At 39.7% G+C, this 27,667-nt stretch overlaps 3 protein-coding genes and 1 long non-coding RNA gene across 16 annotated transcripts; 2 read left to right on the top strand and 2 right to left on the bottom strand.

Annotated features, from left to right (window-relative positions):
• Positions 1-483: 483 nt before the first annotated feature.
• LOC111245778 (uncharacterized) lies at positions 484-13,369 on the bottom strand. Of its 6 annotated transcripts, none has more exons than XM_086978876.1 (7): positions 12,861-13,369; positions 9,406-9,611; positions 8,984-9,146; positions 8,485-8,580; positions 6,930-7,116; positions 4,712-5,170; positions 3,805-3,943 (listed from the first exon to the last, which is right to left on the bottom strand). In XM_086978876.1, exons 2-6 carry the CDS (start codon positions 9,587-9,589, stop codon positions 4,751-4,753), a joined length of 1,050 nt encoding a protein of 349 aa, XP_086835002.1. In that variant the 5' UTR covers positions 9,590-9,611; positions 12,861-13,369; the 3' UTR covers positions 3,805-3,943; positions 4,712-4,750. The 6 variants fall into 6 exon arrangements, with proteins under 6 accessions (XP_022650275.1, XP_086835002.1, XP_086834998.1 ...); XM_086978872.1 differs by having other exon boundaries at positions 8,437-8,580; positions 13,087-13,364; XM_086978875.1 differs by having other exon boundaries at positions 4,712-5,167; positions 8,437-8,580; positions 12,861-13,363.
• A 251-nt stretch (positions 13,370-13,620) lies between these two features.
• On the top strand, positions 13,621-16,992 carry rnh1 (ribonuclease H1). Of its 3 annotated transcripts, none has more exons than XM_022794542.2 (6): positions 13,621-13,756; positions 14,007-14,171; positions 14,458-14,607; positions 15,091-15,296; positions 15,465-15,646; positions 15,922-16,992. In XM_022794542.2, exons 1-6 carry the CDS (start codon positions 13,752-13,754, stop codon positions 16,132-16,134), a joined length of 921 nt encoding a protein of 306 aa, XP_022650277.1. In that variant the 5' UTR covers positions 13,621-13,751; the 3' UTR covers positions 16,135-16,992. The 3 variants fall into 3 exon arrangements, with proteins under 3 accessions (XP_022650277.1, XP_022650278.1, XP_022650279.1); XM_022794543.2 differs by having other exon boundaries at positions 13,638-13,889; XM_022794544.2 differs by having other exon boundaries at positions 13,648-13,756; positions 13,983-14,171.
• Positions 16,984-25,957, bottom strand: LOC111245777 (uncharacterized). Of its 6 annotated transcripts, none has more exons than XM_086978865.1 (12): positions 25,819-25,957; positions 23,839-24,144; positions 22,687-22,830; positions 22,078-22,348; positions 21,609-21,732; positions 20,954-21,238; positions 20,530-20,815; positions 19,897-20,132; positions 19,545-19,760; positions 19,032-19,319; positions 18,690-18,885; positions 16,984-18,400 (listed from the first exon to the last, which is right to left on the bottom strand). In XM_086978865.1, exons 2-12 carry the CDS (start codon positions 24,034-24,036, stop codon positions 18,275-18,277), a joined length of 2,370 nt encoding a protein of 789 aa, XP_086834991.1. In that variant the 5' UTR covers positions 24,037-24,144; positions 25,819-25,957; the 3' UTR covers positions 16,984-18,274. The 6 variants fall into 6 exon arrangements, with proteins under 6 accessions (XP_086834991.1, XP_022650268.1, XP_022650270.1 ...); XM_022794533.2 differs by having other exon boundaries at positions 25,749-25,889; XM_022794535.2 differs by lacking the exon at positions 25,819-25,957 and having other exon boundaries at positions 20,954-21,035; positions 21,189-21,238; positions 23,839-25,693.
• Positions 25,958-26,514: 557 nt separating this feature from the next.
• LOC147757970 (uncharacterized) lies at positions 26,515-27,667 on the top strand. Its single transcript, XR_015320118.1, has 2 exons — positions 26,515-26,655; positions 27,033-27,667. It is a non-coding gene; the product is annotated as an uncharacterized LOC147757970 (long non-coding RNA).

Raw genomic sequence — 27,667 nt, 5'->3', positions numbered from 1 at the left:
ACAATATTGAGATGCTTCAGAAATATTTATTCTTCTGGATGCTTATATTTATTCGCATGTGTTGTGAATAATAGGCGGGTCTGAAACCAATTTCTTTTTTTTTTTTTTAATTTTATGTCACTGCCGAAGTTTTTTTTAAAATTACGCAACTTTATTAACTATTTTGAATTTCAAACTAGAAGTTGAAAACTTCATCACTTCAAGTGCTAAAGGTTCAAAACAATTGCCTGTCCAAGAAAAAGACGAGCGCGTTACATTTTTGAATACCGTAAATTTACTTCCCATTCTGAACAGGAAACTCTTCTTTTGTTATAAAATGTATCCGGTATTTGAATTAAATATTTCAAATAGGTCGAAGCCTCGTTTAGCAATTGTCTTTATCGCCCATAACCCACCCCTACAAGGTCCCACAGGCCATTTGCAATACAATACAATACGGTACGTTTCGTTTGCACGAGTATGGTCACTGAAAATAAATAGTGCTCATTTTGTAACTACAATATTTATTTGTTTATTTATTTTGTCATTATTATTCTATTATTCTAATGATAAGGTAATAATTCTTTACAGTATTTCGTCAAGTTTTCTGTATGAAGTTCAGCCACCCCAATGCATCTAAATTATATCGGATCATATATTTAATTAGAATTTTTTAACCCATTAAAACGTACTATGTTAGATTGAAATAATAATAATGTCCGTTAGCTACAAATATGCTAACCCATTTGTTGATGATCATAAGGGTAATGATTATTGTCACTACTAGTAGTGATGATTTATCGTGCTTCTTAACCACGTTATTATGACTATAAGGAACGCTGTCATTGTTGGTGAACTGTGTACCAACTAGATAGTCCTTCGTACATGGCTGTCCTAATTTGAAAAAAGGCCAATTAAGAGTATTTAAGTGAAGAGCAGGCTCCGTCCTGAAGCATACAATAAAGCGATTTGCATCCTTATTGTTTTCATACAGATGTCTGAATAACAACTCCTGAACGCTACCTAAACGCTTCCGCATCAACTTTACAGTGATGTCTTGTTATATTCCCCAGTGTTGCTATACGCCGCAGTAATAGTGTCACATAATGATAGACGTACTACTAATGTTACAACGGTTAGAATATAATACGTGATCACACGTCTGGAAAATGCAGATCATCAGGTTCTTTTCTGAACAAGTAAAAATTGTTCAGAACGTACTTGCGTGCGTATTTCGGGAAAGCATCTTTTAGGCGGTGATGCGTCTCAGAATCTGCGACGCCTAAAATCATTTAAAATGAATAAATGGCAACCCTTATGCCAGTCGCCTGTATGAATATGTTACGGTCTAGTTCAGTAACTCCGCTTGTCAGCCCACAAAGTTGAGTGCGGCAAAAAGTTTCGTATTTATTTAACTATGTGAATATCTCTACATTGTATTTTCTGAAATCTCTGAAACACGTAATCTATATAGCCCTTAGTGTACGCTCGTTTAAGTGGACCACTGGACATACGGTAGTGTAATGGTTGACCAACATCGCGTTTGTAGTTTACATGAACTATTTTGACAATAAATATTTAGCTGAAACAACATTCTCAAACCAAGCTGATTAGTAAACTACATTGATTTGACGAAAGGACAAGCGAGGGCGAAGAAGGCCACAATTTGGCTTAAATCAATTCTAATGGAAGAGCACAAAGTCTCGCTTGCCTATTTTTCGCAAAACCCAGATTTACCTATTCCTATAAAATGTCATGCGTGATTACGTCAACGAGAAGACCTACAAAGCTTATGAAATCTACCATTTCCAAGATTTTTCCCACTTTTTTATTTCACCCTGAAGGTAATGAGGGAAAACGTTTAATGTAACGACTGTAAATTGTGTAATGGTCATTGTCATCTGTTTCCCATCGTGTTAGAATATTCAAAAATTGAGGTCCTCGTTTTGCCCAATCTATTCAGTCTGATCCCTTGCTGAATTCATAGCCTTGATCGTTCATTTACTATCAGTAGAAACTGACGTCTGTTTGAGCGGCGTAAGTCGATCTGGGATCGTACGTCTTTTTTTTCTACTTAGATAGACGACTTTGTATTTGTTGTTGATGTGCTGTGAACGATCAGACAACGACAGCAGCATCCGATAGCGGCAGAGCGTGTGCGCCACTCGCAAAGATTTAAATAGCGAACGAGCGCAGGGCGAAGCTCGCGAGCTGCTATACCGATAATGCGTACTGAAAACATTTGCTTGACTCTCGCGTAACTGAACCCATTAGTTAAATATTAATATAAACGGCCTAAAGTTTCAAGGTGGTAACCGACGTTACGGTCCTAGCCATGGAACGAACTCTTCTTGTGGTCAAAGTTGTTATTTGTTCTGAAATTCATAGCAGCAGCAGCAGCAGCAGCGGCAGCAGTAGCATATATAAATCGATGTTAATTTACTCAGAATCTGAACATATTCCTCGTAGAAAGTTCTTCACACGCATTTTGTACGTTTACGCTAATAAGGTCAGTTTGCTAAGGCATTTGGTATAACAAATATGAACAACCGACCGGCTTATGTTCTTAATACTTTTTTTATCTTTCGTTAGAAGCTACCGTGCCTGGCTAATGATTGTATGTTTCCTCCACCATTAATCCTCCACTAAGAAATATTTTCATAAAAATTATAAGCTAATTTTTACTGTTGAGCATAAGTTAAGCTACTTTTGAGACAAGTTGTCATCGTTCTGAGCTTTAATTACATGATATCGTACTCACCTAGATGTCAATTGACAGCTTTTCTTCATCCCTCTATACATGCCTCTACGCTTTGTAGATTTGTTCTTGGTAAGTAAAATTGTACATCTCACTTGAACCATATTTGATCGATTTTATGTGAACATCTCATTCATATAAACAAAAATCGCTTTATATTATCAGTTACCTTATTCATTTTATCGTGAATGACGCGACCCAGTTTACAAGTAACAATTTTAAAGACGAAGATTTCAGCTCGCTGCCTTAATGCACGAGCGTACAAATGGATATTGTATGTATGTTTCAATGTGGACAACGACTGTTTCCTAGGAAGTAGGTCATTTTTCAATTCAAGCACACACTTTATCATTTCAGCTCAGCTCCTAGAAGCATCTCTCTCCGTCAACTTTGGTCCATATATTTATACTGCAACTCTGTTACCTATCGAATCTGTCTTTGGCATGTAAGTATTTTTGTGAAGGTTAGATTTTTTGTTTCTATCCTCAGGGCGAATGCAACAATCAATCAGTTGTTCATTCAGCATTTTAACTAACCCCAAAGCGAAGTACGAATATTAAAATCAGGTTTTCTGGCCCTCTTACGCACCATATACGATATATAAAGCTGCTTTTGCCAGAAATACTGTTTGTTACTTTGAATGTACTGGGAAACACAATCTTAGCGTTAGTTATCTCGTTAATCATCTCATCACTAATTGTGTCTTCCGGAAAACCTAATCCGGGCACTATTTGGCCAGAAATACAGTTGAGTCCATCAAGATTGTTCGAAAAACATGGGTGTCACAGATTAGAAGACGGGATGTGCACAAAAATATCTTAATGCTGTAAATGTTAGTTATCACAACAAAATACTAAATAGGAAGGCCAAGGTGGAGGGAATCGGGTCGTAGAGTCGCAGATGTAGAGGCTTTGATGATGGCGGCGGCGTTGGTGTTGACGATAATGCTACGGAGTCTTTCAAGCTGGGATCTTCAGTCCGAACGTTAAGATATCCTCCCTCAAAGCGATAGAGTATCGAACAATTGACAAAATACGACGGCGCGATTTAAGTTTCATTCGGAGAGGGGTAGAATTCAGGTACCTGGCTGGGACCTGGTCGGGATGAGGTCGTGGCCGGCCCCGCTTCCGGAGACGGTACTGGCGTTGAGGTAGCTACCCGGGATTCCGGTTCAAAATCGTCCGAGTCGTCAGCCACTATCATATACTGGAACGTATCGTACAAGCACACGGAGACCAACAAGGATGCAAGAAGTCCATTGGTTTTGTCTATTTTATCGGTCAGATTTTGATGAGCGCCACCAAATCTAACCCCATAAATCTGCAAGCAGCACTAGTTTATTGCCAAGGCGAGCAAACGGCTAAGAACGAATCGAATATCGGGTAGGCGCTATCAGATCCAGCAGGTTGAGCGGGCGTAGCGTTTCTTTCTGCTTTGATGAAGACCTACGAAAGGTGTTTAGAGTTGAACATTCTAATGGTGATCAGAATAGCATGCAATTCACGGACAAGTAAATACTACGAGACTGCATAAAGTTGGCATAAAAGTGGCACACTGCGCAGCGGATGATGAGAGAGCTTTTGGTCGAAAAGTGTCAAGGGCTGGGATCGGACGAACAACGATTTCACTAGTCAATGGTAATAACAGGATTAGGCAAAGATATATATAGATATATATAGAAAGGTCCATATAATGCGAGCTGTCGGCGCATGGTTGGCTCCGTGCAGTTACATTATGGGATTGATGCTACCGCTTATGAATTTCGCTATTATTGTAATTGTAGTTTGTTGAGTTATAGTTTCCCTGTCGTTGACATAGCTGTTGACCACATTATTCTTATTAAGAAAATACGCAGCTGAGTCAACAAAAAGTTGCAACATGACAATCTACTAAAGCGGCTATACAGTACTAGTGATGGGTGGACGATCAAAATCCATATATATATATATATATATGCATCCCCTAAAACTTTACTCATTTATGAAAAGCTTCCAGAATTGACTGGTTAGTCGTCTAACGTTTCCGAAACCCGTCACCGCTGGCTCCGAGGTCCAACTCCGACCCTATCAATGAAGTATTCTCGGTTTGGCTGTCGCCCATAGCACTCTCATAGTCCGTGTCGCTAAGCGTCGTCGTGCTAGCGCGATGACTGTATGTAACCAAAGGCAGTATCGTTGGCGGAACATGCTGCTGCCGATGGTGTGCGTCAGCTGCCGCCTGCTGTATCTCGGTCGAAGACGAGTGTACCCACTCCGCCGGTCGCAGCAACGTGCGCTGTTGGGAATTGTCGTTTCGCCAATTCTTGAGCAAATCTTTAACTGATCCATAGGTTAGGCCAAAAGAATCGCACCAGCTGCACGCCTCGATGCGGCTCCTGCCAGCTAGATTCACAGTTGGTGAGCTGTCGGTACCCATGCTTTGTGGCTGCTGCTGCTGTCGGCAAAACGTTCAGTCGCAAAACACCAGTCAGATTCTTATGGGGCAGCCCATGACAATTTCACATCGCTGCGTGATGAAGCTTAGCTCATAATCGGGCTACAAAACGCGCCAGCGAAGTGCAGATCAGCTACAGCAAGTGACACAGAGATACGTATCTTTTAGCAAAAAAAGGAGCACACTCATGCCGGCTGCGAAAGAACACGCATTGACATATATACCGCACCGAAAATGTCATATAAAATTAAGGGTACCGAGCCGAGAACTAGAAGGACAGTCGAGCCCCAACCACAATTTCTACCACACGCCTGCATTCAATAGGCCTAATGTTGCAATGTATTTGTGATCGTGCAAGTAAAAGTCTTCTGCCATGCAAATGCGGGTACACCATTTCCTTATATAGCTGGATTCTCATAATGACCTTACATGCTTTACCATGCCAAATTTAGGCTAGTTCAATGATGCGACACGCGATTCGCAGTTAGAGCGCAAAAAAACTATGCCAGCTTATCGTTGAGGATGCAACCTGTGTGGAAGCAACAGACGCAACCGCATGCATGGTGCACTATAATTAATAATGATCTGCGACTTTCTAATCAGAAACACACATATTCGCGCACATGTTTATTACATTACATAAAAGACATTAACAGTAATTATGGGAAAAATTAAAACAAACCAAACAGTTTCAACACGAATACTGTCAAATAAAAATAAAGGTCAAAATTAACGATCAGTTACTTCGACAAAAAAGCTTGTTGGAAGGATCATCGAGGTCGATGTTTGTAGAATGACCTGTAGCAACTAGGTGTACTAAAATTAAATAGCATAATAGGTACGATTAACCAAACAGGCAACTCCACTTGTTATTTTTAAAAACTGACATTGAATGAAAACTGTTTTGCAGCACTTCGATGCCATAATACTTTTACACTGAATACATAGCGCGTCTAGGCCGCTAACTTCTAGAATATCGACTGATAGCTTATCATGCAATGTGTTATCCAAGCACATTGATTTTACATGGCTTGTTCGCGCAATAAAAACAGATGCCTATGCGTACAGCAGGAACGATAACTGTAACGAACAAATAATGTGGCATGAAGCACTCCATTCCACAACGTTGTGCATAGGGCAATCGTCTGCGAACATTTCAAAGACAAGCATTTTGGCCTAATATCGCTCAAACGACAGATTCAACTAAAAGTAATATACTAGTTAGATACTCGAAATATATATCTTCGTGAAATATATATATACAAGTATCTCTGGAAAGAAAGACTTCATCTAGTGTGTCCGGTCAGTAGGATTTTCAGCTATCTAAAGCTCAGCAGTAAACAACAGAATTCAGTAGCGTTTTACGTCTTGCGCCCTTTACGGTTGTGACTTGTATAACTGCTACCGCCACCTAACGACTGTAGCTCAAGCTACTGAGTTAATTAACGCGAACATAGTGTTACAGCAAGAAACGGTGCTCGGAAATGGGGCGCGTATTACCTAAGAAACTTTGAGCTGGTCAAAAATTCAGCATTTCGACAAGCTTAAGCAATTAGGCCTTGTGGCATCGATGGAAGTTTTAGTAAGCTAAAATTTCAGTTTCATAAGACGGAGCATTGCTACCAGTAAATGAGGTAGCAGTGGCGTTCTTAGCAACGTTAGCTACGCGCGTTCGCCAGACGGTGGGAACAGACGTGGTCTTGAAGCGAGCCTGAAGCCGAGTGGAAACCTTTTTGACCAGATCGTCCACCATGTTTACCTCGTTACTTGTGACGAAATCAGCGGCGACACAGCATCTACAGATGAGCAAACCGAGTGCCAGTAGCCATGTTGTCGTGCACAGCCACGTAAACGTCTCAGCTACGACTCCAAAGGTGCGGACTTGATTGCTAAATGAGGTCGCATTTATCAGCGTCAGATGGTTTGACAATTTGAAACGAAGACAGCTGCGAATCAAGCAGGGCACGACGAACGGACCAAAATAAAAACGACGTAAGTTATGTAATGCAGTCAGTTGTGAAAAAAATAAGGCATAGGGCGTAACAAATACATCTATAGGCAGTTACAGATAAGCTTGTTACGTATAAACACACATCAGGTATACACTGGCCAGTTTTATCCGAGAAATATTTTGAGTATCATACGAGCTTCCATGTTGAGAGGATTTCATCAAACGAAGTTGCTCGAAAAAAATGCGAAACTGTGTATGATAATACGGATAACGATTTATAAACAGATCAAGTGGCAAACAGATCTTGCGGTAATAACGATACTAACACTGATAATTTATGTTTACTTAATTAATAGTCAACAGTGTATGCTTTAATGGTAATAACCACCATTATCTAAACCTAGCGCCTGTCACTAGTCGACCTCTACCTTGAAGAGCAGTATCGCATCTGTGCAACATCTTCCTGCATTTTCCAATAGTATGTCAGTCCATACGCTTGTTAATCTTCTTCTCGAAATCATACCGAACGCTAGCCAACGTTAGCACGTAACTTTTTTTTTCGAATCTAGCCCGAATCTAAACGGGTTGATTTTATTGGTCTGAATTCGAGTCCTAAAGCCAGATCTTTGAAATTGTTGTACACCTTATTACCTTATTTCCGTTACCCCGTTGCAGTTTTTCTTCTTATCCTGTCGCAATGTTCTTGTTGCAATTCTTCCATCACCTTTTATCAGTGAAACCTCTGTTGCACCATTCGAATCACTACGTTATTTTGCTGTTCTAGCAATTCAGTTGTATTCCTTTAGTAGTTCTGTATATTTCTTCATTGTTCAGTTCGGTCCTGACTCAAATAGTCCACTGTTGTAGTCTAGTCTTCTTCGCGACCTTCAAGCGTTTGCCTATTACTCTATGCCAATTATCAGTTACTTCCATTGGAATCATTACTGCGCTTTCATTAAACTATTACCCTTATTCAGCTATCTCAAGGCAATACTGACCTTACATGTTGAAATTCCAAGTAAATATAATCACGAAATCAGTAATTTTTTTTTAATTCCCAACGGTTTCTTGGATGCAACAGCATTTTCAACTTCGTGGTAGAAAACGGACCAAATCTTTTTTCTTTTCAAAACCTATTGTGTGGACCTCTAAATCGTTGTTACGAAAACTGCCCAAAAAATGTCACCTTTCTCCCAGTCTTGCGCTGGAGTTTCGGGCAAAAACCATTAAAACAATTTAAAAAATACATATCCATGTATATATATTTAAACAAACTATCTAAGGGTATAAAAGGATCACTGAAGTTGGATCTTACTTGAACTTATTTGTCTGTTGTGTAAACGAATCCAAGAAGGAAGCTAACCCACTGGTGATGAATGAGGAGCAAATCAGCGAAAGCAAAAGGAGTATACATGTAAAGAATATTGAGGGGACGACCAACTTCCACGATTGGATCACCCTGAAATGAAAATAGCAGTGCAACCAAAACGCATAAGAATGACCATCGCTTGTCTTTAACATCGCTACATAATTATAGCTGCACTAGGAACTCTGTCTTAGTATATGTCTTGAAGAACAATTGTTCTTCGCCATATGTTATTTTTCTAATCAAGTCGCTATCATCATAATTAGAATAAACAATTTGAGAAGTATTCTGTAACAACAATGGGTTGTTGATGACATGTAACATTCTACCACCGTATTACTTACTCTTCGTGAACTATAATATTATTGGATCTGTTCCTGTAAGGCGCATGCCTTACTACGCTCAATAACGTGAGTTCAAGAAATAAGAACAAGAAATAAGATGCTATACGCTGTTTTCTCCAAGCATGATGGATCTAATCGAGTTTACAACGTACGTCTCATCAGGGCGTGTTTTTGCTTCAGAGGTGCACGCAATAAAGAACCAGCATCCGATGATTGAATAGATGACCGAGCAGATTACGTCGAAGTACACAAATTTACAGGTATGCTCACTGGGTCTTTCCAGAGTCAAGGAACAGTTCTGAGAATTTTCCTTATCTGAAGATTAAGTAAAGTATATGCACATGCACAGAAAATCACAGCGAATATTGAACTACTTAGTATTCTATGAACAATAACCTCAAATTGACCGGTTTAGTAGAATCTTAATATAGTATCAACATCAATTTAGAATTCAACATGTCATAACAATGGCTTAAACCGAGTTGTCTGCTAATACAACGTACACTGCAATGCATATGAAGCCTATAGAGAGTCTTACACACTGTTTCCCTCCAGCTTACGCGCGTAAACCCACCTATCACAATGGCTGTTGCATTAAGAATACAGGATGCTATATCGTTGTCGAACAAAGCATTAAGGCTTTTATATCCGATAAGCGTCCCAATCGAAAAAGCTAACGATGCGAGGTATAAACATATCTGTGTGACTCGCCACGATGTTGCCTTCCGTAGCGGAGGTGTAGCTGTCAGCGAAGCCATCCGACCAGTAACTGGCGCCGCCCTGATCGAATAAAATAAATAGCAGGAAATTTTATTCGGACACATTTGCAGTCTTTGAAGACAACAAGATTTATCTAAATAGTACGTTCTATAGACAGGATCGAGAGCGCGCAGGCAGCGTTCCACTCCATTGTCGCAAACTGAGATATTATACCTGCGCGCTACACACAGGGAATTGCTATTTCAATTTTATCATGTGTATATTCCTTAAGGTAAACAGCACTTCTGTTCTAACGAGAAGTCCAAATTAAACCTTTGGAACCACAGTGGTCAACTAAACAATGAATGAAAATAAATTGCATCTAGTACGGAAAGAAAGATCGTCACTCAAGACGACATATGGACAATATTTAACGATATAAATCCTCTCTGATTCTGTTGTTACTAATAAATAAGATGTAGAACAATATAGAGATAAAAAACAGTGAAATGATCGAACTTTACAAGCATCGGATAGCTCATCAAATACTTTAATACGGTTGAACAGGATAACCATCACCGATGATCCCATACTAATGTAAAAACATCTTGTTAAACCATTCATTTATCAAAGCTGTCCTTGTTGGCCATGGCAATATGACTTTAACTGAACAAGCAATGTAATAGCATGTTTTCTATTAACCGAACGCGGATCCAGATGTAAGATCTGTTCACATACTATTGCGTATCGTCGTTCCGATCTAACTACACTCTGATATTGCTTACTCTATTGATACGGCAAAAACAGAGTTACTCTACGGGAACACAGAGTAATATTTGTCGTTGCATATATTCATATATATATATATATATATATATATATATATATGTGTCTGGCTTAATTATAAGTAATATTTGGATAAAATTGTGCATGTAGCGTAAGTAACTTTGGTCAGTCGCAGACGATTAGCTAGATGGTGATCCATTTGAGTTCTCAAATTGCTATTCATAGATACAAAAATGGTAAAAGATTCTATCATTTGCAAAAAAGGGTGACCCAGCCCAGTTTATGACAATTATACGACATAGAGAAAAAAAATAAAAACGTATCCAAAAACAAAATATGGAAAGGGACCACATATTCATATGCCGCGTGATGGTTCAATCGGCGACTATTCCTATTAAGCAACGCTGATAGCCAAATGCCTCTGAGGAATAGATCCTCGTATTTTAGGCCGTTTCCACAAAGATCTGCAATGCATATATAATCTAAGGATATATTCACCTTACACGCTGACGCGCAGTTTGTAGACATTATTTTGTATGTGAACTATCAGGATCCCATGGCGTGCGTGCAAACAGCGCCAATAACTTGGAAATACCAAACAATATGTAACGTGCTATCAGATAACCTTTCCTTGGAACAGAGTACACCTACATCGTGTCACAAAAGTTTCAATATCGGAATAGCACTCTTATCAAACAACTGAGATCGTGATAAACATCTAAAGCGAGTCTCATATCACTGTTGATTGAATCCAGCTCACTAGCACTGCACTGATCTAATGACTGCTCTTAATGTGGCAGGTTGAATTGTTGTCTATACTCAATTTTACCTGTCAGACATCTATCCATGATCTCTACCAAAAGCCAACTACTAATTGAGTAATATTTCGCAAGCTACTTTGTCAGATGGGTAACCATTATCACTTTATTTCTGAGTCGGTCGATCATAGATCTGCATTGATATGTTCTGATGTTTCATAACTATAGTTAGTTCACCGTCTTTAACCGCCGTAATTAGCTGCTTTGGAAACAGCAAATGTTACTTACTACAAGTTTGCCTTTATCGTACCAATATAGTTCTGCTGTGAGAAATGGAACCGCTCTGTATAGACACCTTCGCAATAGGCGGCAGGGGGTGGAGGTCGCAGAGTAAAAACCAAGCTCGTATACGTAACGTTAGATTGACTGACTGTATGATAATAAAATATTGTTTGAATCAATAGCAATCAACGTGTTTGTGGATAATATAAGTGCACTATATTTTGTATATTTATTAATATTACTACATAAGATATGGGAAACGTTCCAACGAGACATCAGTGCAATAGCTGGTGGCTTTGTCAAGTTCACTGGCAAACAATTTCCTAACCGCGTGCCCTGCAAAATGCCTTAAAGTGTAGTCCAGCTTCGATCGATAAGGTTTCCTTCGACGTTGATTATATGAGAGTTATAAATAGAAACAATGGTAAAGTCCAATTCAAGGACCATTATCGACTAGACAGTGATTCACATGTGAGTAGTTTAAAGACCTAATCATATTCGTTTGCTCTAAGACGTTTTATCTTTTCTACATTGTCACGCTAGCTTAACAATAAGGTGTAGTGATCGCCTGACAACAATCGAAATTTGAATTTAGCGCCGTTTCAGAAACTTTGTTATCCAACCATAGCGAACATTAAAATCGTTTTAACGAATACGCAGTAGACTAACGCAGTCGGTTTAAAAACGTTTACAACCGACCATAGACTACAGATCTGTCACAAACTTGCCTTTCAGTACCCGATGTTTGTACTAGCTTACCTGACACTTCGAATGCGATACACTAACGCAATACAACTACGTAATAGTTTTTCATTTTAAAATATTTAATCGTGTTTATGAAGAATCTCTTACCTTCTTTTTCTCAAAATTCACTGTTGTCCCTATGTAAGAATAACTTGAAAGATAATGGTAGCTTATGCAAATTTTTTGCTAACAGAGTCACATCTAAATTATTGGTATTTAACTTTAGTTAATGATGCGTTGGTTAACTCCAGAAAACTGGAAATTAGCTAGTTATAATACTATTATTATTCTCATAAGATGACGAGCAGTATGTACGTCAACATCATTCGAGTGATACATTATTATGAACACATAAATTTTTGTTGAAGTGTTTGCATTCAGAAGTCAATTGGCTATCATCTAAGCAAAAAAACGATATAAATAAGAAAATATATATACAAAAAATTGAACTTTTTCATTTTAATTTATCACACTATCGAGTAGTATATGGGTTACAATGAAGAATATGGTTGTTATTAAAAAGATTGGCTGTCTCATAATAAAAAAAAAACGTTTACTTGATCGAAGTTCCAAATAGGTTAAACTTCTACAGAAAAATATGTTTATACTGAGACAAGAGAATTCAGTAGTTGATTCACACAACTTTTCAATATCGTCTAGCAAATGATAGCATCTGCACACGCAAACCAATTGAACTATAATTTTATACATAAATCTTAGTACAAACGCCAAGTCCATGTATTTAGGTATACGTCTATACCTTAAGTGATTGGGCGAATCCTCTCAGCGATAGAGTATATTACTGCTATACACCACTGAAACACAAACTTCACTAGCGCTCATAGAATATGTGTTAGCCTTATTCTTTTAGCTGCTAAATCGACCATGCTGCGTCCGTACGCTCTGCTCAGACATATTACGCGCGCCAAACAACTCCAAAAAAGGTCATCGTTCGCTTCCTTAGATACGCAACCTATTTTTCTTACCCCTTGGGCAAATCGCCTATGATCTATCACCACACGGACCTTTCGGCACACGCACTCTACATGGATACCCAACCACAAAAAGACTATTTATATTCTGATAGACACAGTTAGCACTATCATAAATAATCACTGCTGGCCTGATACAAAGCGGTAGAATTGTTCAAAGCATTTCCATGATTCCTTCTTTATTAACAGTCACCAGACCAATGCAAAGAGCTTCGTTGCGAACTCAATGTAATGTAAAGTTTCGAACGTACTTCTCTCAAATCTTTCTACGCATCTGCTAGAAGCCTTCTTGCGCCGGTGCGCTTAGCCGCCTTTCCTGCATACGAGAAATAATCAGAGTTAACCAGCTTGTATCCTACGAAAAATATTGGTTAAATGATTCGGCATAAATGTGCATTTGTATATTTCAATTAATTGTAAAGGGAACAGGGTCCAAAAGCCTCTGTTTTCCAATGATGGATACGCTAATGACGCGGTCATAAAATCTCTGATTATGACTGAACCCTCTATGTAGAGTCAGCTTCTACATGCATGGGTTTCACACTGGGTGTTCGATATTCGGTGAGAGAGGGCGCGACACACAGCTGTTCCTGGGTGACATCCAATACTCTAAACATCTCGAGTACAACATCCGATACCGCCGTTAGGTCCTTTATGACATGAAGTATGTTTACTCTCGGATTCGAACCCACGCCGGTGCATTCGATGTTCTGATATGAGACAAGAAGTTAGAGGACGTCAACAAAAACGAATGACGACTACATTATGCGTGTCGAAATGAGAAATTAGAATGATAGGTGCGATCGTAATCAAAGTATTGACACTTTACCGTTTATTATTCAAATTATTTAGTCAGCACCTTTAAATGAATTCCAACATGTTGTTTCTAGCTATTGCTTGTTGTTGTTTTGAAGCGGACCAATGATCAGACAAATGCTAGGTTACGTCCGGCAGTTGTGGTTTCGAGAACTTATGGCTTCGAAAGGAAGTTTTTATGCCGTACGAAATGGACGACAAGTTGGTGTCGTTGAGACCTGGGCTGAGTGTGAACAGCTTGTCAAAGGCTTTGCCAGAGCGAGGTGAGTCGATTTTCTGAGTACTATTAGCTGCTTCATTTTCATAATAACAAGGGTCGCTTGTATTGAGTTTCTCTACCAAGAATTTTATTACCGATATCATGCATTAAGTTGAAATCGATTAAATCCCGTAAAGAGCTTATGCATGGAAACAACCAATGATACTGGGTTCAGCTCAGTTTGCAGCATGTTATTAACATATAGACGAATTATTAGCTTGGCAGTCAACAACAGCGTTCTAAATAGGCTTCATGAGAGCAAGACACCGAAGTGTAAATTGATGTTTTAGGTTCAAGAAATTTTCTACGCGGGCTGAAGCCGACCGATTCGTGGCGGGAGAAGACGCACCCGTGGCGGGAGAAGACGCACCCGCAGCGTCGGCCAGTTCTAAAGTGCCACAGAATGTATCCAGTGAACCGCGAAAAAAAGCTACTAAAAGGTCAACCTTGTTTCGTGCTTTCCAACCAAATGAACTACGTTGGTATAACAGCCATAACGCCTTCCAAAATATTATTTGTGGACCGTCAATGATCTTTAATATGATCGCTTAAAAGGAAACTAAAAGACCAGCACAAGTAGGCATCGCTACCAGTTTTAGTGCTATAAGTAACAGGCTAACTTTTATTTAATCACTAACTTTAATCATTTAGCAAAGTTTTTCATGCTATCTTCGAAGCAATTTTATTAAAGCTCTTCGGTGGCCTAAGACTTATCGTCAATGGCTCTTAGGTCGTTCATATAGCGAGGCCTTCGGCACTTCGTTTGTAGGCCTCGGGGTATGAAATTTTTACTTGGAACGGAGCTTCGATATGATTGCCGTTCGATCTATTTTCCTATCTAGTTCATAATACCACGTATGGGCCTGATCTGTACCGAGGTAGTTCTAGAGAAATACGAGCTGATGTTGTCTACTTCAAAACAGGAAGCTATCTGTGACTCCGGCTGCTGGTAGTGTTGAGTTTGGGCAAAATTCACACCAAGAAAATACAGCTGAACTCAACGCGAAAATTCTCACGGCGCCGATCATTAAACCACAAGCTTTGGGATCTGGCGAGGTCAAGGGACCCGTTATTTATACCGATGGAGCCTGCAGTGGAAACGGTACCGGCAATGCTAGGGCTGGCATAGGTCAGTATTGACACGGCCGACTTTTGGTCAACCTGTTTATGATACTTTTTTTTGGCATATTTCAAGAACAATGCTTAGTTCAAATTAGCCACTTTCTACAACATGAACTGATTCGGGTATCGATAGCACAGCATCTGTGTAACCTAGTTTTGGAAAATTTGCTAACAGGTGTATATTGGGGGGATGGTGATACGCGTAATATATCAGAGCCGCTTGAGGGTCGTCCCACGAATAATCGTGCCGAGATCCATGCCGCGGTCGCAGCGGTGCGTCAAGCGAAAGCACAAGGTTTCACTTGTGTTGAAATACGAACTGACAGCGACTTTCTCATCAAATCAGTCACCAAATGGGTACGATATCTAACAAGCTTTCTATCTTCAAGGTTAACACTACGGTATAATTATATATTCAAAGAGGGCGCTAGTACTAAACATTTATTAGTCTGTGTACTTTTGAATCATTACCCAGCAGCAGTCAAGTCTTAACATATACACGATGATTGCGATCTCTACAGTGAATGGATTGTTGTTGACTTCACTGTACTATAAATAAAGGGTTGTCTAATCTATTTCTTGGCAAATTCACGTGTCTGGAACCATACACGTTCTGAATCTTTTTGGTTTAGCTTCCTAGCTGGCAGCGGAATAGTTGGAAGTCGGCAACAGGAAAACCTGTGATCAATAAAGAAGACTTTGAGGTACTCCTGAGAGCCACCGAGGGCATTGATGTCACCTGGAGACATGTTCGAGGACACGTTGGCATCCACGGGAACGAGATGGCTGATAGCCTCGCGGTTGCTGGCATTAATAAATATAACTCGCGGGACGAGTCAAAATAGCCGTCTCTATCGATGAGATTGTTAATAGACCCACCGGAACTGTTGATTACTACATGTAAACATTGCCTTAAGTGGAACCTAAGGGAAATTAGTTTTCATAAAAACTGTAAGAATAAAAATAAATAATACGCGCATGATTGATTCAATGCACTGTAAATTGAAGATCCTGAAAACTTGAATATTTGTAGGTAAGGCTCTCTAAACCTTATAATATATTCTTGGCAAGTATAAACTTTCAGTACTGTGAAGCGTTAAACTAAAATGTACGAGTTCAGCAGCTACATGTAAAATTACTTCAATAAAAGGTCAGAATGGAAGGTACGTGAAGGCTAATAGCGAGGAGCAGAGGAATAGTTTTTTTACAGAGCACGTTCGAAATAGCTTGCTTTGTGTGTTGTGCACAGTGTGTTGTCCATTATATGTTTTACCGAGCATTGAATTGTATCGAATCAGTACAGGTACAATCATAAAGAATAGAGGGTGATTTCATGAAATGTTAAGGTCAATACTGAAGCACTGACCCCATCATTTCGCCATTCCAAACTCCAGCAGTCGACCTAGCACCGTTTGGTTAGGGTAGACGGTACTGGTCGGTTGTGGCCTAGGTTCAAACCCAGGCACAGACATGCTTTGTTTCGTACTGAGAGCCAGCCGTCTCTAACCTGACGCAAAACTCGAAACAGAGAGACGGTACTGGCGTATTTTTATTTTTTCAATATCTTATTTTAAATCACCCCTGTAAAGTTTCAATGTCATTTAATAGTACCATCCATAATTTTGAAATCGCCAAGGATATCCGATGTTATGATAACGCTTGCTGTATTCAATGCCATCAAAATAAAGAACATCTTTAGTGCACTATTATGTTATTTATTTTATTAAAATAAAGAACACTATTGTGCTGGTCTGCGCACGCAATTTATCTCACGGTGTGCAACGTCGATATATGAGCAATGATGACTAAAAAACAAAAAATTTTCCTACCTTCATAACAGTTCCAGAATGTCCAGCAACCCTATTGCATGACAGCTAAACCTTATGAACTGACATGGTACCTCTTGCCAGCATGAAACAGGTAGCAAATAACGCTTCAATATGAATTACTGGCAAGCTATATCCTTCCGATGAATAATGATTAAATACGGTTTATTTATTTTGTTTTCCAAATAAGCGTTTTGTCATTTGAGCAACTGAAAATATCCACGGCTCGTCTCATGGCCAGTCGCGATTAACAAAATCTATATAATTATACATAGGACGTCCAAAGTGAGGTACAGCTGCTTATAACAAACATACTTATCCACCAGAAGCTCACATACACAACATTACTGGGTTTTCATAGCTCTATTCAAAACAAACTCAGCTAAGACTACATTATCCTAACTGAGTACTATTGTTTATAATAGAATTACTTCATATAGTCCGAATAGCAGGAAGTTGTTTACGAAGGTAATGGTCGAGTTTGCTTGAATTACTAATACTTTTTTTTGGGTACTTACAATCTCATCCATTACGTCCTTGGCCATTACTAATCTCTTCCTTCGAGAAAACAAAGAAAGAAATATTTAAGACTATTAAGAACAACAGCTTCCAAGATATGTGGGCAGCATATTTATGTATCGCTTGCGCCTCACTTAGAAGTGTTCTTTCTTGCAGAGAATTGTTTTAATGAGCTTTAGCAGTATATTTTATATGCTTCAAATCAATATCAATGCCTGTCACGAATAAATTGATTTAAGAGTCAATATTTTACAAGCATAGCTGTACCATAGCGACTTTCCTTTCAACACAAGCTTATGTTCATCGCCAGCTTTATCAGTAGCTCTCGTTTTGCTTACTGTACACGTAACAGTACACAAATATGGAAGAAGATATTGATGACGATGACATAAGACCATGCTTGACGCTGTCTCGCGGACAACGCACGCACCGGCACTGTGCATTCTGAACTCCTGTATGACCATGACACGTTTTCTGCGCGGCAGTAATCAGTATGCTGTTGATTACTTGAGCATCAATCAGACTACACTGTATCCGTTTTTTTAAAACAGTAATTTCTATGTTTCTGGTCATTGTGCTAATGTGCGATGAAATCGTAGTACGGAATTGTGAGCCATGAAATGGAAAGCATTTAATTGCTTTATGATGTATCTAATCGGATCATCCGCAATTTTTGTCTATCAGCGAGGACGCAGGCAGCTTCATTTGAACCTCCGCAGTAGCGCGAAGATGAAAATACCGTAAGTAAACGGCCATTCTGTTGGACCTGAAACCAAAAAAAACAGCGGTATCTGCAGAATCAAACTCCATTTCGACCATATCAGACAGACCTTTTAAGTATTTCCCGGAATACTCCAAAGATGATGCAGTCTTGTCAACCTGTCAGTCTCACCTGTACTCACGGTATTCGACCTAACTTCTAAGAGCTAACTACCATAAGAACATGTAAGGCTCTTGTACGTTTCGTATGCTCTTACGGTAAAAAACACGCTGGTTTTTCCTATACGTGTCTATTCACTTATGACTATGGAATTGTTACTAGAATACGCTCTTACTTGAAATCCGGCTTGTTGAACTTCATGAGCACGGATAACGTGTGAAAGTCCATTGAAATGCAAAAATTCGTTGAGGGCTTTTTCGCTAAACATGTGAGCGGTGCGTCGTTTAGGATTAGCCTGGAAGTCTTCTGTGTATAGTACGTCTTGATCCTCAATCGATGTATCAGCGGGGAACAACTCAGAAGTTTTTGAGCTTTTTTTTAACGTAATTAGAGAAGAGGTTCAAAGATAAATTAGTAACCTTTTGCTAGGCATTTCAATTTTTTTGCATTTAATACTATTTAGGTTATTAATAATATACTTTTTAGGTAAAAAGGTTCACGTGGCAAAATTGCTTACCACATTGGATCGCTCCACATGAGTTCCCAAGCCAGTGGGCTCTGAACCTCGGGATCGGGCAAATGTTTCGGTATGCTGTTAATAGCTTCCATAGACCCAGCCAATTTCTGGCTTGAATCAGCCTCATCGGCATTAGGTCTTTGTAGTAACCAGGCCGGTGGTATACCACCATGCACGCAGAACAGCTTGTCGTCGATAACAGCCGCCAGAGGCATCGAATCGAAACATGAGTTTATGGCCTCCCACACTCGATGGCCCATATCGGACCCAAATTTGGTTTTGCATTCTCTAAAAAAAATCGGTAAAAACAAGTGTTTACAATGGCAAAGCAAGATCGTACTAGCATTGAAGGATTAGACGAGTATGTTAAATTAAGATAAGGATGTCACCATTAAAGACTGAAAAGGGGCAACATAGTTTTGCATCATTCCTAGAAGTTTATGATTTAGTCAAATAACGTTCGAGGTGGAAACTAGAAAACTCTGTCGAACCGAAATTTAGCACAGCCCTTACGTGTAAAAGCTGAACATCCTCTGCACACTGCGTACTTCATGATTGCCTCGCAGAAGGAAGAATTTTTCTGGCGCTAGTTGTTTGTTGGCAAAAAGATGAGCCACAACTTCAATTGAGTTCGGGCCCCGGTCAACGAAGTCGCCGAGAAACAAAAATGTACACGGTGTTACCACGGGGCCCATTCGCCACAACGCCTTCTCAAAGCACACGAGGTCCCTATAATGGACGTCAGCCGTACGCCAAGACACATGCGTGAGCCTAGACATATGGTGGCGCTTTCCTTTGCCTGATACGGTTGTCGACAGCAATAAAAATAACGACGACGATAATTTCACTTTAAGTATAAACTTACTTGTAGTTGCCGTGTATATCGCCAAGAATATAAACAGGACTTTGTAGCTGAAGCAGGCGATCTTCCTTGAGTAAAACTCCTTTCACATCAGTGCAGACTTTGATGATACAGGCGGCCAAAGCATTGCGATCCACATCGGCCCAACTGAACGCTTCTTTCGGTTTATGTTTCTCAGATGCATTTACGCTTTGCTCAAAATAACGTAGCGCTACAAGTAGCTCATTTGAATGGTTACGCTAAACAATAATATAAACGGTCATGTGATCATAGATTTATGTTTCCACATGCTTCGTCCAATTGTCGCCCTGATCGTCGAGAAATAGTACCTTCACGCTCTATTCACAGCAAATTGCGCCTTAATAATAAATTTTATCAAAGTTTAAATCAGTTGTCTGCTATGCTTTTTTTATTTTAGAGTCCACTGCATTGTATTTAAAATGCTAACTATCTCCCTAACTGCAACAAGCCTGCTCTATGAAAAAATATTTTAAAATGAACCCAGGCAAATATTACGAAGAATAATTGCTTGCAAGAACGAACAAAAGTGACTTAAGCTTCTAGCGATAATGTGTAATAATCTACCAAAGTGTCATTAATTATCACTTAAGAGACAATGAACGAAAAAAATCATACCTCGTTAAATGCGTTTATCGAGATTGTCCTTCCGAGACGCAAATCTCGTCGGTTATGATTCTCTCCTTCTACCGAGATTTCACTGTCCATGGTTTTGTTGTTACTGATCCCTCCTCCTCGAAGACCGTCGCCGCTGGTCTCCTCGCGTTCTTGTACGTTCCACCAAGAGAGAACATCGCACACAGCTCCGCTTCGGCGAACTCGCACGGAATGTTCTGCGAGCGTATAGTCGATTGAAGTTTTACTCGGTGAACGCCGTCGTTTCGATCTTCTGCCCGGTTCGGCTCTGCAGCAGTAACAACAGTTAATTGGAACATAGTTTAAAACAGTTTCGTTCGAATTACAGGTGTCTAGTCCCCAGAAACTTGTGCAATTTCAAAATACGGGCGTTGATTGCATAAATAAAATAAGCTTGATTTCTTACAGTGCGGTGTCGAGATATTCGAAAACCGAGTGTGGCGCTCGAAGTAGGAGGGACGTTCCCCTAAAACGTAGATTTCCCACTCCTGTAAGGAAGTTAACCAATGGTAGCTTTTCTTTCTCTTTAAGGTCAAACACTTTTCGGGCCTCTGCCACGGCGAGATCTCTCCGTGTTGTATCGACCGATCCCCCAATAGTTCGTGCCGCCTCCACTTCGTGTACAAGGGACGCAAGCTCACCTGGGTCGAGCATGCCGTCCTCATCACGGTCAAACATTCGAAAAATTAGTCTACAAATAACCGATGAACGCATATTAGATATCTTAATTAGATAACCTAAAATGTTTATCAATAACTCAACTAAAACTAGATTACGTGGGAAAATGCTCAAACATGCTGAGATTGTATTTAATAAGAGATAAACTTCGTTAATCAAAATAGATTTACTCGATGCTCTTTTAAAAACTTGAATCTCTGGTAACACGAAATACAAGATTATTATGTCCATTTTTGTATTACAGGGCTCTTGGGCCTAACGTTCGCTCACTTCTGTGCAAGCTTAAATTTGACTTCAGATGACGAAAACGATATTATTATTATCATTATTATCACAAAAACAACATGTTACAATAGTTTCTTGAACCCTGCATACAACGTTACCTGCAACGCATCTCCCCAGAAACGTCGCCATGATCCGTAGCGAGTTCTAGACAGGCCAGCACGCAAAGAACGTCGTACACGCAGGCGTACGTGGAACCTCGAGAACAGCACAAGCGATAAATATCTGCGTTTGATAGGAGGTCGCAATAGTGTAGGAACAACGAGATATACAAGAAAATTAAGATAGCGAAATTGACATGAATGGTAAATAAAACTTAAAAAAAAATCTGTTGAATTCTTTTTATTAAATAATAACAGTAACAATACGTGCATGATTGACATTTTGATCTATTTTAAAATAACAGCGAAGACAAGTATAGTAAATTGGATAAACAACTAACAAAAGTAGATCTAATATATATATATATATATATATATATATATATATATATATATATATATATGTTCCGCATTGGCTCCTCTAAACCTTTTACTGATTCTTGCTTATGAAAAAAAAACTTGATCTTACCCGTAACTGCTTTGAGGTTGCCGCCGTATAGTCGCTCAGTGAGCTCGATGAACACACTCCAATGAAAACTTTCGCAGGGCCATACTGCATCAAACAGGGTACTAGCTACAGCGTGAAGTCGATCAGCGTCAAATTGCGCACTTGCGAAAATTTTGTCCATGGAAGATTTAAACTGCCGAAGATGTGACCGCGTCTCATCAAGTGACTGCTCACGAAGTTGGCATCCCGCGTTTAGCTCTATCGTGAGCAGGTCATCGCTCTGCAGCGGATTCTGTAGATAGGGGATTGTGTTTAGTTAATTAATAAATCAAGAACAGTTTAATGTTATCCTAATACTATATAGCTTTGAGGATCTGCACAATGAGGCAGGAAATTGTTCGTATCGTGATACTGTGCGTAATATCTTAGGTAACGACAAACTAGAGTAGGTATACACTTCTTGATATTACTCGTAACTATTTGAAAAAACAAACTACTGAGCAATCCTTTTAACTTGCTTAGTACTATCGTTTCTCTCGCGAATTCGCGCGTATCTAGCAATTTGCGTGACGAAAAAAATCGTACTTTAAACCCAACCCAAACTATGTCAACAAGAAGAAATCGTTTCACCTCGGAAAGTCTCGACTGCCGAACCCACTGGACTTTTCCTTTGGAGAAGGTCTCCATCTTGAAAATTACCCGCTGCCACCATTCCCCACCAACGCGAATCCGTTGTAGAAACATCTCCGGCGTCCCAACTGGTCGAATCTCATACTGCAGGTCGAAAGAGAAGAGGTCAGCGTCTTGACTTTCTCATATATATATGCGACGGCCTACTGACGGAAGGTGAAACCTAGTTTTAAAACCATATTTAGCCCTGTACTATGAGTGATTGCATATATTTCCGACTATAACAAATAACCGTTCAGCACTACAGGTTTTTATCTAGGGCCTCCTTTTATCTGTAATCCATTTATGAGCTTTAAACCTAGTGAATATATTTAGGCAAGCGAGCAGACTCTCTCTAGCGACTAAATGCTTGATACACAAACATTTCGTCGCTACGCCAATACAACGTCTTTTTTTTAGTCACAGACTGATCTTCAAATTCTTGTATTATTTGCGGTATTTGCCGCACATGCAGATGCAATTCGAAATATAACGATTACTTTTTTAAATTATGGTTGCTTTTATCGACGTTACTGCAAGGAACTGGCTTACAAGTTACGCCAGTCCTGACATCATGAACTTGATGAACGTGCATATGTTTGTTTCCGGAATCACAAAACATACAAGTTCTCATTGAATCATCAGATGATGCTAGCCGCATGCTCAGACCATTCCCATGGTATTTGTTTTCCCCAATTCTGTGCTTGTAAAGTTAGCGTGCTGCGTGACAAAGTGAAAATCAATCGATATTTTTAAAGCCAATTGAGTTCCCTGTTGTAAATTTTGCTAGAACAAAGCTATACAATCGCCAAGTGAACTACAATGATTAAGAAATCTGTGGCCTGAACATTCCGTCCTAGACAGAATGAAACAAAAAGGCTTTTAACATCATCTTGTAATGGCATAATGCGAGACCGTGAATTAGCATAACGTGTTAAATTAAGGGCCCCTTTTTTAACCATTTGGTACATTTCTATAAGAGTCGAATATATCGAACCTTGTGTATTTCCGCTTGTATACACGAATATGTACTACTCCCTTTCAGTAACGTTCAATTCATACTAGCGCGTATTTTCCATCCAGTGATGCCAGATAGCTCTGTGCTTTTCTCACCTTAACGAGTAGATGTTGACATGCATCCTTGTAGGACTTCGTTGGTGCGGAGGGGGTATGCGGAAGCCAAAGTAGCTGATTCTCTGAAGGTACTAATGCCAGCTCCCCACATCGAGTCGCCCATATACAAACAACATTTCGGCTGTCCATTTTGGTGCTTATCCGGCCCAAGCCGGTGCTGGACATTGGTACAGGCATCGTTGTTTCAAGCGTCTGACACGGAGCTTTCGAAGTCCCCAATCGGTAACAGGTACTCTCGGCCCCGAATTAGTGGGCAATTGAACCCGTTATTCCGGAAAGGGCAAACTGGGTAAATTGAATCGTAGCCTATTCTTAAAACGGTTGCATATAGATACTGCGTTTCTTGTCGGCAGTATTCGCTTTTGAATATCGCTTGGTCATTGGTTTGCTAGTAAACACTTTTAATAATATGATAGGGGGTACACAATGACCTGGTGCACAACAAAATGTCTTATCAGAAGTTGTAGTACCCCAATAGTGAGTCGTTTTATACACTTACTATTAGCCTGTGAAAAAAATGCATATAATGAGATTCGTCTACGCGCGTTACTTTCTCGGTGTGATTGTCCACTACATGTCATGGTAAACAAACGCTTTTGGTATACGTTAAAGCAATAGAACTCGATTTGCTACAGAACAGCACGGTTCAGTGCAGGTATAAAGCGATGGGTAGGTAAGAGTAGCAAGAATCAAAAATTTCTTAAGAATGTAGGCAGGAAAATGAAACTTTTAAGAGAATTTAAACAAGCAACAATCAACTCATTAACGGTTAAATCAAAAAATGCATGTATATATCGTCTGTAGTATTCTGTCAGTTGATCAGAAGTTCAGTTAGCAGTATTTACAAATTCACAATAACGACATAAGCAATAGCGATAATATCAACAATAGCGCTCGTGTCGGCGGTCGCGATGCTAGAGCTCTAGTGTTTGCTCTTCACACGAACCCCTATACCGAATGGCCGTTCTGATCCGCCCTTGTAGCTATGCAACGATATCGACAGTCGTTTAACCACCAAAGTCAACATTATACTATACAAACAATAACAACTAATACGTTTAGCATTGGTAATAATAATAATAAGAAGAAGAACACTATCTCAACAATGTGATCCAATAACTCCTCAGAACATAGTGTGACTTATCGCTAGAGAAACATCCCGTGTGCGAATGTGGTAACGAAATCAATTGTTCGTTAGTGGTACACCAGGTAGTTATATTTACCAGTGGAAATCGTATGAATAGGAGCCATGTTATTATTATTGTTGCAAACAAATAACGATAAATTACCGTAGCTATTCGTACTACGACTTTTTTAGTACTCTGTGCGCCCGCTGTCTGGCTGCCTGCTACCAAGTATTTTACCGATTGTGCACATGTTCCTCTTTACATTTGTCCAACCGGCTTCTGTGCGTGCGTTATCTTATTAGAAAGAATACTTTCGCTGCCGCTGTAGTAGTTATACAAGTAATGAGAAATGTACTACAACGATGGTGTAGTCCTAATGGCTACATGGAAGGAGACCGTATGCGTCAGGACATATTTACAGGATCAGAACGAGTGACAGTTCTGGGACACGAGGCCAGAGGCTTAACACAACGCGACTGGCAGACTTGAGTTGACTTTGTCTGCTTTTGTTTTGATTATTTTTTTCTAATTGTGTACCCAAATAAGAATACGTATGTAGGTAGAAATGGCACGTTATTCCAATTCAACGTTTCTGAGTTGTCTTTATCTTTGTTGATCTAGCTGCTCAACGTTTCATGCTAGCTGATAAATATCTCAGTACTTAACTTAAACATTAGTAATAACAACTAGAACCGTTGTGCGTAATAGTTAGTCAACGGTATAGTAATAAATCTTCTTCTAAATTAGTAGCAGCACACACACAGTTTCAATTGCAGAGTATTGTTAGCCAGTTTTCACTGTGCACCGTTCCACGGAAAATATAGATATTTACATGGGTCGAGCATCTGCAGCGACACACAAAACACAACAACTTCAAGACAAAACAACGACGCGCTGTCGGCTAGAGTCATCTAAAGCAGCTATCCATAGTCAATAAATGTTGCGCCATTATTCGAGGTGCGTCGCACGACTGGACCGTTATTTTCGCTATGGTAGTCTAATTCGATCGCCGCTGTCGTTGTCAGCAGCTGTACAGCGTTTAATTCTGCTGCAACGATCACCGCAGTCGTCAGCAGCGGCCGTACCGCAGCCATGAACGACGTATTTTGCAGCAGTCGCAGGAAAGAAGAACCTCTACTTTCTTCCTCTGCTTTTTCTTGTCAACTGTTGTTTTTCCAAAACACCGCGTTGTTGTTGCTGTTATTGTTACCGTCGACTTCGTCGTTGTGATTACTGCTGCTGGTGCTGCAGCTGTTCGTGTCCTCGCCAATGTTGCGTCCGTCACAAGCCACTGGCTCGATCAGCTGATCGACGGAGAGCTGGCGCGGCGAAACGGTGGTGTTCCACAGGTGGGTAAGAGATGCTCTCAAAATGTAATGAGAGTCCCAAATGTCATCAATTGTCAACTGAACTGGACGAACATCCTGCGTGATCGGGTATAACAGAACGCATTAGTTAGCGGCGACGATGCATTAAAATACTGCAAAGGCTTATCTGATTGATAGTATTTGAAATGGCCGCCAAGTTTCTGGTGGAAGAGGACCCACAGAGGTGGGAGGGCAGAGAGCAAGGTCGACGCGTGGCAGAGTGGAAATGTCGGACGAAACTGGAGAGAACAACGGAAATTTAACAGCGTACGTTCATATGCTACACACAACAACTTTGGAAGGTAAATAGACTCGTAGCGTCGTATAAGCTGACTTCTATTTATATGGTGTACTGTTTATATGGTGCCTGTTCTCTATTTATATGGTGCATATACCGTTAAAGTGTAGTCCACATCGAAGATATCCTGCTGCACATTTTTAATGATTTCTGCTTAAATAAAAACGTTTATCGATGTAGTATTTGTGATACTGACATAAAATATTATTTGACGTTTTTAGTTAATCTCGTAGTGAAACGTGTTTATATCAGATCTTCAGTATCAACATTATCTTAAACTGTTGCAGACTTTTATCATCACAATTAGTTAGGATTAAATGAGTGCGTTCCTTCTGTTGCTAAATTTGCTCATTGTAAAAACTATGAAAATTATCTTTTCAGTTGAATATGATTTAATGAGACCCTCCATTAGTCCATGAAACCTATCTAGCGAACGGAACTTTTGTTCAAAGTTCTGTCCAACAAATGATAGAGCATGAAGTAAACCGGTACCGAATTCACAGTACGTGCTAATCAACCTAAAAATATTGCCAATATTTCCGACGCTTTCAACGTGTTCTATCTCTCTGTATTCAGCCTTTCGCTTGGACTATTAGTAAATACTCTTTACAGTACTAGACGTCGTCTGGGTGTCTGTGGATATCCTCAAGGAGCCCGGCTGAAGCAAGATGACTCAACTAAATGATTGCACAGACTCAGTACTTATTGGTGACTGAGCTAGGAGCGGCACTTCGGATAAAGATTTATGTCATTATGTGGTGGATTATTTATGGTTACAAATGAGATACTTATTAACAAATATTGTTTATCCATTGCTAAAACCGCCGCAACGTAGGGCAAATGTCAGTTCAGCTCAACTGTCGAGACGCGGTTGCTTCTCCCAGTTACAGATAATAACGCAACGATGAAGGGCATCGGAACGGACATCGTATCGGGAATCGACTGGAAATAACTGAAAGTCGCGTTAATATTGTTTAGCTAAAATGAATAAATGGCGGCATGTAAACTTAATTAAA

This window comes from Varroa destructor, unplaced genomic scaffold, assembly GCF_002443255.2.
Source record: "Varroa destructor unplaced genomic scaffold, Vdes_3.0 BEIS01000002.1, whole genome shotgun sequence".
NCBI lineage: Eukaryota > Metazoa > Arthropoda > Arachnida > Mesostigmata > Varroidae > Varroa > Varroa destructor.
The sequence above is the reverse complement of the archived record's forward strand: the minus strand, read 5'-3'. Positions and strand labels throughout refer to the sequence as shown.